Raw genomic sequence first — 12,017 nt, 5'->3', positions numbered from 1 at the left:
GTCATTAAAAAAATTAATGTGCTCCCAGGTAAAAACAATATTTTCTGTAGATTACAGTAGTATAATGAATGACTCAGTACGAAATAAATGTATGACTTATAGACACAGATACATTTAAGAATAATTATTTATTTTGAAAATGAAACTACTTAAAAAAGAAAGTTTTAACATTTTTGTTGTTTTATAAGTAATTAGGCTGAGTAATAAGACTAAGGAGAAAAACGCTTGGTGACTTTTCAAATTCATGCCTCCTAATTGAATTATCTGCCAGAATTTATTACATTTTATTGCATACATCTTTTAAAAACCAAAACAAGATTATAAATAACTAGAGGCCTGATGCACGAAATTTGTGCAAGGGTCTTGGCCCCCGCCTGCCGTGGTGGCCATCTCTGTCTTGGCCCCCTCCCGCGGCAAGGCTGCCTCTGCTGCAGTTTCGTCTGGAAGGTCGTCCGGTCTAATTAGCATATTATGCTTTTATTATTATAGATAACTTAGAAAACAGATGACTTTTCATTCTTTCTCCCTCCTTTCCTTCCTTTTCTACAATCTAGTTCATTGGGCAGACAAAGTAGGGAAACAGACATGGGAAAATGAATGAAAATGTTAAATAGTCTTAAATTGTGTCTGGAAAATAATCTTTTTAAAATTCTTAATTTTATAATTTAGGATATTGTGATACGAAGGAAACAAAAACTTTACAAGTATTTTCTCTCCTGTTTTTTCCCTCTTATTTTCCAGCTTGCATTATTATCATTATTATTTTTTATCTTTACCCAAGGACATGCTTTAGAGAGAGGAAGGGAGAGAGAGAGAGAAAGAGAGGAAGATAAATAGAGAGAGAAAGATAGATACATAGAGAGAAACATCTATGTGAGAGAGAAACATTGGTCAGTTGCGTTCTGAATGTGCCCCAACCGGGGAGCCAAGCCTCAACCCAAGTATGTGCTCTGACCATGAATTGAGCTGGCAACCTTTCGTTGCCCAGGACAACACTCAACCAACTGAGCCACTCCAGGTGGACTAGCTGCTATTATTTTTTAAAAATAAAAAACACTATAAGATTTCTGCCATCTCAAAATTATCATATTTTATTTTTAAAGAAATACTTCAGGTTTTACTTTTCAACATTTTTATTTTTAAAAGTTTTATACTTACAGAAAAGTTACAAAAATGGTACAGAAGATTCCAATACTCTTAATTCATAACCTTCATCATTACCCTATACTGTATATCCTTCACCATTTTGTAATATTAACACTACAAAACCATAGTACAATGAATGATCAAAACTAAGAAATTAACACTGGTACAAAATTATTAACTAAACTCCACACTTTATTCAGATTTCAGTAGTTTTCTAAGTAATGTTCAGGCTTTACTTTTAATGAGTTTTTGAATACATGGATAAATAGGGGAATGAAGGAGTATAAGAAAATAACATTGATAATAATGACTGTGGAGAAACACATGAATGAATATGAAAAGTGAGTAATTGAGAAGACTCTTAATATTTTATTTTATACTTTTTCCTTCCACTGTAATTGTATATCGTAAGTCTTGAGTAAAATTTTCCTTTTCTGATGCCTTAGTTTTACAGGAAAATCACCAAAGATTGTTCTTACAAAAGAGTTTTGTTAATGTATTAAAAGAGATAAATACATTTAATGCAGTTTCTAAGAGACTATAAAAAAATAAGTCATTCTACTAATAATTTTTAGAATTAAAATTTAGTAAAATATAAACAAGGTAAAATATATAAAAAAGAACTTAAGACATGTTTACAAATTTTATTTTATTTGGTTTGGCTTTGGTTGGTAGGGGATAGGGCAAGAAATTCAGCAAATATACAGTAAATATAAATATATTCTTACCACCAACAGATATCTATAGTAGTTTGTTGTATTTCTTTAGTGTGTGTTTGCATATACAACTTTTTCTTCTCTTTGACCTTAGAATACTTGAGAAATCATATGATGGTTTTAATTCTCAATTGTCTCTGTTTTTCTCAACCCAACTCTTAAATCAGGACGGAGATCCAGTTCGTCCAGGAGTGGCCATGACTGATCTTGCCACTGGCCTGTATGCATATGGAGCCATTATGGCTGGATTGATACAAAGATATAAAACTGGAAAAGGACTGTTCATTGATTGTAACCTACTGTCATCTCAGGTACCAATCCAAATAACATTTTAGATAATGTAGTAAAAGCATGTATCTGGGTTATACTTTTTCATACTACACACAGTGATCACATCTGGAAAAACAGAAAACAAAACAGAAAAAAACAAAAAGCTGTTTTGTTTTGATGTATTTAATTGTTGTCATATTAAAATAACCACAAAAATTTTGTTGTATGTAGACATTGCCACTGAACTAGATTTTAGAGACGGTTTTTATTGTAATAGATCTACTACAAGAGTATAAGTGTTTCTATTTTATTGTTTCACTAGAGGCCTGGTGCATGAATTTGTGCACGGTTGGGGGGTCCCTTGGCCTGGCTGACGATTGGGGCTGATCGGGGCCATGGAAGGTTGGCTGGGGGGAGGGACCGTGGGAGGTTGGCCAGCCAACCCGATCGGAGCTTATCAGGGCTGGCTGGCTGGGGGGGGATCGCGGGAGGTTTGCTGGCTGTGGGAGGTTAACTGTGGGAGCACACTGACCACCAGGGGGCAGCTCCTGCATTGAGCGTCTGCCCCCTGGTGGTCAGTGCGTGTCATAGTGACCTACCAACTGGTCGTTCGGTTGTTCAGTCGGTCAGTTGGTCGGTCACTTAGGCTTTTATATATATAGATGAGCTCTGTAACTTATTTTGACCAAGATTTCTTCACCTTCTTTGTACTTCGGACCCTTTGGGTATTCTGGTGAAGCCTGTAGACATTTTCTCAGAATTATGTTTTTAAATATATAAAATGATATAGGTAGGTGTACAAAGGAAGCCAATTATATTGAAATGTAGTTGTTTCAATGTAAAAACAAATTTTTGCTGTATCATTTATAATTCATACTGTATACATTAATGTGTTATACCATTTACATTAAACCACAAGATCTAATAGTGAGTCCAATAACTATTGTCATTTGAGGTATTGAGCATAAACAACATTTAAAATAGATGCAATAACTATAATATGGTATGAAAATGTGTATATTATTTATTAGTGATCAAGTCATAGGTACTACTATGGTACCTGTCCTGTGTTTGTTGATTTGTTACCTATATTCATAATTGAAGAAAATGCTAAATTTTGTTTAGAGTTTGATGAAAATAAAGATATGCTTTTTTCTTTTATTAAAAATATTTTAAAATATGTTTTTATTGATTTTAGAGAGAATGTTAGGGAGTGGGATAGAGAGATAGAAAGTTGATGAGAGGGAAACATCGAATGGCTGCCTCCTACATGCTCCCTACTGGGGACTGAGCCTGCAACCTGGGCATGTGCCCTGACTGGGGAATTGAACTGGTGATCTCTTGGTCCATGGGTTGACACTCACCAATGAGCAACACCAGCCAGGAAATATATATTTTTTTCCATTCAGGTTAATTAGGTCCCAGAATTCTTTCCATGGACTCTAGATTAAGAACCCCTGGTTTAGATAGCTATCAGTTATGTTATGCTAAATACTAAACTAAAGGAATAAAAGTGTTAACTCTTGCCGAAACCGGTTTGGCTCAGTGGACAGAGCGTCGGCCTGCGGACTGAAAGGTCCCAGGTACGATTCCGGTCAAGGGCATGTACCTGGGTTGCTGGCACATCCCCAGTAGGAGATGTGCAGGAGGTGGCTGATCGATGTTTCTCTCTCATCGATGTTTCTAACTCTCTATCTCTCTCTCTTCCTCTCTGTAAAAAATCAATAAAATATATTTTTTAAAAAAGTGTTAACTCTCTTTCAAATGGACATTTGCCTCTTTTTAACTAGAGCATACCAAGTTGCTGTACCATATGTGAAGCTGATTCTGAGTAGGTAATTTTTTAGGGATACAAAAAAAATATTTAATTTGTACAAGTAAACATTTTACTGTAAAGAAAATTACTCTATAGACAGAGACCTCAGTTGGGTATTTCATATTTAAATGGCATACATGGGAAAATAATAAACTTAGAATACTGCTTTGGAGATTTTTTTTTCTCTTAGGCAAAATTAAAGAAGTGTGTGAAAGTGAAATACTATGTATGGGTTTTCAACACTAGCTTTGAGTCACAGTCAGAATTTTAATGATTACATAACATGGTAAAAGAATTCTCTGTAAATGATCTGTCTCCTTAACAGCGAAACACAAATGTTAGTTATGGGAAGAGCTGAAGTTTTTTTTCCTTCCCTTAATTTTGCATCTGTAAGGAACCTGAAATTAGTTAAGTGACTGGCTAACGGTTGCACATCCAATAAGTATGGATGCCTGGAAGAGTTCATGGGTGTGTGACCAGTTAAGTCACAGAGGGCCCTAGGCTTAGTTTAAATGTTTTGTTGTCATTGCCTTGAAATTCTTAGTCATTTTAAACAAGAGGCCATACATTTTTTATTTTGCTCCAGTACTTAACAAATTTCGTAGCTGGGCCTGGATTTGGGACTCTACTTATGTCTCCTGATCTCTACCTAGATTGCTTTACATATCTGTTAATGATTAATTAATTAGCTTTGGAAAAAGTATTGTGGAGTTTAATTCTCTTCCAGCACCTAACACAGTGATTTACAATGTCAAAGTCTGTGGTTCTGTGGTTTTTCTGCGGGTGGGGTTGGATACAGGTAGAATCACTGCTAGGGTTGTTTCAAGTGAGGGAACAGTAAGGGCAAACTTAATGCATATATACCAGCCCTTTTGGGTGTGTGTCTATATTTATTGTTCATGTTACTCCTTGAGACTGTAAGTTCCAGGAGTGCAGAAATAATATTTGTTCTTGCTTTCATTGGTATCCTCACAGCCCAGCTCAGTTAGTATTTGTCAAATGCTGCAGACTCCACCCATCTTTTGAAATCAGTTGGAGATCAGTTGTTACCAATGGATATGTCTCATGGCCCCTAGGTTTGCTAGAAAAAGGTAGAGAGCCATTGAGTTAGGGTACTTGATAAACAACTAATGTTGATATGATTTGCTTTTGGCAAATATGGTAGCAGTGATTTAGCCTATTGTGCTTTAACAAACTAACGTAATCAGAGGTTGCTAAGATTATTAGTGCATTTAAAATTAATGAACCACCTTTTTAAAAATTGGGATATAATTGACATGTAACATTATATTAGTTTCACATCGACAACATAATGATTTTATATTTGTATATACTGTGAAATGATCACCACAATATTTAGTTAACATCTGTCACCACAGTTACAACATTTTTTTCTTGTGATGGGAACTTTTAAGATCCACTCTCTTAGCAACTTTCAAATATACAATTCAGTAACATTAACTATAATCACCATGCTGTATATTACATCCTCATGACTTATTTATAACTGGAAGTTTGTACCTTTTGACCCCCTTTACGCATTTTGCCCAACCTCATCCCCTGCCTCAGGCAACCACCTATCTGTTCTCTGTATCTATGAGCTTGGTATTTTTTTTTTTAAATTAAAAAAATATTTTAGATTACACATGTAAGTGAAACCAGCCCAAACAACCCTCAGGTTCTTTTGCCTGACACCATGAAGCCAAACACATGACCCAGGTGCTGATGAAAGGAAAGTGATTTATTTCGGTGCCAACATCCTGAGAAGATAGCAGGCTTATGCTTTAATAACCATCTTAATATCTCAGGGTAGGCAAAAGGGCTTTTATAGGGGGAATCGTGGAAAGAAGGGAACTAAGGAATTCTGGTAATTCGTAGTTTCGCATCGGGTGGTTTCGATGCTCTCTTTCATGGGTGTCAGTGTCTGGCATCTTTTCTCTCTGCGGGTTTTATTTCTGGGGACAGGATGTTGCAGGCCTGGCCAGCCATTGGCATCCGCTACACTCCTGTGGTCGAAGTTGGCGAAAAGGGGAACTGGAACTGCTGCTGCCTGCAACATGTTTAATATGAAACTATCAATATTTTAGACTATAAGTTTTGTTAGTATTTTTAATTCTTGGTTAGTTAGTTAACTGTGAGGCTTGTTTTTAATACCCTATACCCTGTTATATAAGTCAGATCATATGCTATTTGTCTTTCTCTGTCTGACTTATTTCACTTAACATAATACCGTCAAGCTTCATCCATGATGGCCGAAAGTGGCAGACTTTCCTTTTTTTTTTTTTGGCTGAAAAATGTTCCATTGTATATAGTTAGCTGTTGAACAACATGGGTTTGAACTTCATGGGTCTACTTATTCGTGTATTTTTTTCCCAATAAGTATACAGTCTGCTCTCCATATCCCTGGGTTTCATATCTTCAGATTCAACCAATTGGAGATTGTAAACAGTATTTTTCTATTTCTTTTTTAAACTTTTACTTTAATATTTTATTCTTTAATTACAGTTGATATACAATATTATATTAGTTTCAGGTTTATAACCCAGTGATTAGATATTTATATAACTTATGAGTGATCACCCTGATATATCTAGTACCCATCTGATACCATACGTAGTTATTACAGTAGTATTGACTATCTTCCCTATGCGGGATTTTATATCTCCTGACTAGTCTGTAACTACTAATTTGTATTTTTTAATTCCTTCAACCTTTTCTACCTGTTCCCTCAACCCTCCTGCCATCTGGTAACTGTCAAAATGTTTTCTATATCTATGAGTTCATTTCTGTTCTGCTTGTTCATTTATTTTGTTTTTAAGATTCCACATGTAAGTGAAATCTATGGAGGTCTTATTTTGTTATCCATTCGGCCTTCATATGACTTTTGATTGGAACATTTAATCCATTTGCATTTAGAGTAAGGGGTGTCCCAAAATTCACGCAAGAAGTAATTTTGATAGGAGACACAGGTTTATAATTAAAAATTGTAAATTTTTTATTGATTCATAAAGTATACAGTATAGGGTTATGTACGGAATAGCATATCGGGTAAATGGCCTCCACGGTGCCACATACCATACAGCCCGAGAAACAATTCAATTACTGCATGAGTCATTTCCTGGTCATGTAATTTCCCGTTTTGGTGATCAGAATTGGCCGCCCAGATCATGCGATTTAACGCTGTTGGACTTTTTTCTTTGGGGTTTTGAAGTCTAAGGTTTATGCCAACAAGCCCACGACCACCCATGCCTTGAAGGAGGAAATTGAGCGCCGTATCAATGAAATTCAGCCACATTTATGCAAAACAGTCATGGAAAATTTCAACAAAAGAGTGCTTATGTGCCAGCAAAGCTGTGGAGGCCATTTACCCGATATGCTACTCCATACATAACCCTATACTGTATACTTTATGAATCAATAAAAAATTTACAATTTTTAATTATAAACCTGTGTTTTCTTTCAAAATTATTTCTTGCATGAATTTTGGGACACCCTTTATTTGCTGATAGGTATTTATTGCCATTTTATTATTAGTGTTTTTTATTTTTTTCCTCCTTCTTAAAGAAGATCCTTTAACATTTTTTTGTAATACTGATTTGGTAATGTTGAAGTCTTTTAGCTTTTTCTTGTTTGGGAAGCTCTTTATCCATCCTTTGTTTCTAACTGATAGCTTTGTTGGGTAGAGTAATATTGGTTATAGGTCTTTGTTTTTCAACACTTTGAATATTTCTTGCCACTCTCTTCTGGCCTGCAACATTCCTGTTGAGAAGTCAGCTGACAGCCTTATGGGAGCTCTCTTATAGATAACTGATTGCTTTTCTTTTATTGTTTTTAAGATTTTCTCTTTTTCTTTAACCTTTGGCATTTTAAGTATGATGTGTCTTGGTGTGGACCTCTGGGTTCATGTTGTTTGGGACTCTCTGCACTTCCTGGACTTGTATGTCTATATTCTTCACCAAGTTAGGGAAGTTTTTCATCATTCTTTGTTCACATAGGTTTCAAATCCTTACTCTCTTCTCCCTCTGTCACCCCCATCTATCCCCCCCCCCCCAATTGCTAATTTTGGTGTGCTTGAAGTTGTCCCAGAGGCTCTTTATATTATCCTAAATTGTTTTCTTTTGCTGTTCTATTTGGTTGGTTTTTACTTCCTCATCTTCTAAATCTTTGATTTGATTCTCTGCTGAATCTACTCCACTTTTGATTCCATGTAATGTAGTCTTCATTTCTGACTGGTTCTTTTTATGTTTTATATTTTTATGTTTCCTATTGCATTGTTGAAGTTCTAAGTTCATCTACTCTTCCCCTAAGTTTGTTGAGAATCCTTATAGCCAATGTTTTGAACTCTACATCTGGTTGATTGTTTGTCTCCATTTTGTTCAGTTCTTTTTCTGGAGTTTTGTTCTGTTCTTTCATTTCTTTGTCTCCATACATTTTCACAGGGCTAAATGACTATTCCTGAACCTATTAATGAGGCCTGAAAGAGTAGGCTGATTGCCTTAAGCAATTCCTGGCACTGGTGTTGGGGTTAACTTCACTCAAATCATAGGGCTATGACTATAGAGAGGTGATTTCCCGCAAAGAAAGGTGTGGTTATTTTTTTTTTTTCGGTTAGAGGAAGGGGAAATGGACATTGGGGAACCAACCACCAATGTTCAGTGTACTAATACTATACTGTGTTGTTTAAAGGATCTAATTCAATAAAGGATATAAAAAATTCTTTGTAAATTGAAAGTGTTCTGCTGATGACTAGTATAAATTTTATTAGATTATAAAAATATTTCACAGTGTTATAAATGTGCTGAGATTTGGTTATTGACTGATTTTATCATAATTATTATAACTTTTCATAATACAGAAATCTTGACTAACTTCACTTAGTCTTTTCATTTAAGATAACATTCACATACTACAGATCCAAAAACCAAACCACAAAATAATTAAAAATGGCATTATGGAAAGTGCTATTTGCAGATAGTTTACAAATAACATAATAGGAAACTTCTCCCTTAAAAACTGTGTTCATTTCTTTTTAATATAAATTTTCACCTGCATTAAGTAGATTATATTAGCACCTAATTTTACCCTGGTGAAGAATGCCTGTGATTTCATACAGTGGTAAAAAACATACTTTTCTACTCATTTTTATTACATTAGAGAATTACAAATGAATGTTTATAACATTTAATATCAATTGCTAAAGATGAAATTTTGTATTTCCTCTCTTAAGCGTGATCTAATGTACAATAGATAAATTACACTGATTTGAATAGTAGCTAATTATTAACTCAGAGATGATTGCCTCAACCACAACAAAACCATTACATTGTACAGATATGACAGTGGCCGGGATGTGGTTTTTAGTGGGCATCAAGTTTTTTGGAGTTTCATGGCTATAAACTTTTAACCCTTTTCATAAAGTTCTTTGATTTTTTTTTTTTTAGTCTTAATATGATTTAAAGTTGTCAACTAAAGATTGTCTATCATCAGCATCTAAACAGTATTCTTTAGATAATATTGGTAAATAACAAGGAAGTGGTTTGGGATGTGGTTCCAATTATTCTGTTGCTTTTATTCTTCTGTTGTGGCTTACAGAAATATCTATTGGAAGTTTTAATATCCTTCCTGTACTTAATTGCAACCAGGCTCTCATAATTACTACTACAATGAGTTAGTTTTTTTTTTTTTTTTTTTTTTTTTTAGCACCAAACTTAAATAATTATTTCACATACAGAATGTTTTGGCATTTTTGTTGTCACTATTCTTTCTCCATGTTTGTAATATTGTTTATATTTAGGGTACATAATATTTTAACTCCCATTATTATAGCACAATTTTATGGATAAACTTTTGAATTTCAAACAAGTATAGTAATCTGAAATTTATCTTTTTTGTGTCTTTAGATGCAACTGTGTTTCTGCTTTTTTTTATTGCTATATCTTTTTTTTACAATTTTCATGAGTTATATTTTATATACCACAAAATTCACCCTATTTGAAGTGACCATGTGATAATTTTTAGTAAATTTAGTGAGTTATGCAACCATCACCATAAATCAGGTTTTGAAATAAATACTCATACAGTTACCTCTGGTCTGGGTGTTCCCCCTGAGGCTAGTGGGGAGGGCTGTAAGGCTGAGCTCATTCAGAGGAATTCAGGGCCCATTATGACTCCTGTGGGCCCTAGAAAATGTTGCCTTTGTGGGTACGTTTCTCCATAAAAATATTAAGAATTATAATTGCATTGATATGAAGATAAACATAATTCATTATTATGTGTTTAACATTATTGCATTCACTTTTTTTCTTCTGATTTCGAAAGAAATTAAAATTAAACGCTCTTTTGTACCTCTGAAGCATGGGTGGAGAACCTTTTTCTGTCAAGGGCCATTTGGATATTTATAACACCATTCACGGGCCATACAAAATTAACAATTTAAAAAATTAGCCTGCTCTTTTTGGTCAAGCATTTAATTCAATCACCTCTAATGCCTCCGCAGGGCCAGACATCATTTCAAGGGCGTTTTATGTCCCACAGGCCTGACGTCTCCCCCCCCTACTCTAAAGTATCATGGGCCTTAAGCACTATACTAAATTGGTAAGTCAGCTCTAGAATGTGCTAAATCTGTGAGGGAAGACAATTGTGCATCCAAGAAGGGAGTGGAAGCTGAAAGTTGAGATTATGCTGAAAGGTGAATAGAAAAAGGAAAGGTAGAGAGGCAGCGGTATATGACCAACGAAGTGGAGAGAACTGGAGTAGGGAGAGGGGAAGCAGGATAATACGAGGAAGTTCAAGAAGTCAGGGAACTGTCAGTGTGCATTTGAACCTCCTCTTTTGAGGAGCCCGATGCATTCCTGCCTTGAAGGCCCTTGTCAGCCTGTTGGCAATTTTTCATCCTAGTCCAGCTTCCATTCTTTAATGAGCACTCTCTCTGAAGCCTCCCGCTGTCTATTAATTTAAGTTCAGGGGATACAAATGGATATTAAGATTTGCCTAATATTAAGAAGAGCAACCAGGAAGATAAAGATATACACACACACAATGAAAAAATCAGGTGACTTCCAAGGAAAGGTACAAAGTACTTTAGATAATTTTTTATTTTATTTTATTTTTTTAATACTGTTGGTTAGATTGAATATAGGTGACTGCAATACAAATCATGGTTCACCATTTTTAAAAGAAGATTCAGTGAAATGCAGGTAGGATTCTCTGGTTTTGTATAATTGAAGTCATTAGTTATATTCATGGGCATTGCATATTTTTATATGTAAGCCACAAACAAGAGCTTGTAAGTAATAGTAATCAATAATTATTAGTGGAGGATATCTCAAAGGAGAAGAGAATAAAGTGGGAAAATAAATTTTATTGTAATCTAATTTAATTCTCTTGTTAGATAGTACTTTAAAACAAGTTGGTGCTTTTAAAATGTTTAAAACAATAGAAACATAATTAAGATCAAGATATAAAATAGGAGAAAGATCCATTGGTATTGACAAATATTCCCTGAAATTAGATTTTTTTCCTTGTAGACTCTTATAGAAAAATAAATTTAATTGTTCTTAAAGGTGGGTTTAACAGTTTTAGAATCACCTATATTCTCTATTACTAGAGTTAGAAAAATTTGTTAGGCAAATGTCTTCTCTGTTCATCAGTTTCACCTCCATCTTTGTCCTTTCTAGAATCAGAAAATTTTATGTAGAATAAAATGTAGTGATCATATTTTTTTGTATTGACTAATTAAGTAGTAGATGTTGCATTATATAGGCTGTTTATAATTAAGGGTGACTGTTTATCTGCCATAGGTATAGACCAGCTGATTCCTAGTGGAATGTGTCTATTTGGCCTCAACTATTATGCCATCATTGTAGCTAAGTAGACCACTAACATCGGGCATGGTAGCTGAGATTTAATTTCTAGCAAAATCATTTTAGTTATTAACAGAATGTGTATTAGGTATAATGGTGAGTAATTTTAAAATATTTTGCAGCCTAGAGTCATTGTATAGCAGCAATTTATAATATCTTGATTAGCTGGAGTGCTTAGCAATTTGGATATTCTGGTTGATTTCATTT

The 12,017-nt window shown here is 34.5% G+C and overlaps 1 protein-coding gene across 5 annotated transcripts in view; it reads left to right on the top strand.

Annotated features, from left to right (window-relative positions):
* The window catches only part of SUGCT (succinyl-CoA:glutarate-CoA transferase), a 556,817-nt gene that overhangs the window by 54,251 nt on the left and 490,549 nt on the right, over positions 1-12,017 (top strand). For all 5 annotated transcript variants that reach the window (XM_036327439.1, XM_036327436.1, XM_036327438.1 and 2 more), the window contains exon 8: positions 2,030-2,173. In XM_036327439.1, the coding sequence (XP_036183332.1) occupies positions 2,030-2,173 (144 nt within the window). The remainder of the gene's footprint in view (positions 1-2,029; positions 2,174-12,017) is intronic.

This window comes from Myotis myotis, unplaced genomic scaffold (genome assembly GCF_014108235.1).
Source record: "Myotis myotis isolate mMyoMyo1 unplaced genomic scaffold, mMyoMyo1.p scaffold_m19_p_11, whole genome shotgun sequence".
Lineage (NCBI taxonomy): Eukaryota > Metazoa > Chordata > Mammalia > Chiroptera > Vespertilionidae > Myotis > Myotis myotis.
This window is presented reverse-complemented; position numbering and strand designations above follow the sequence as displayed.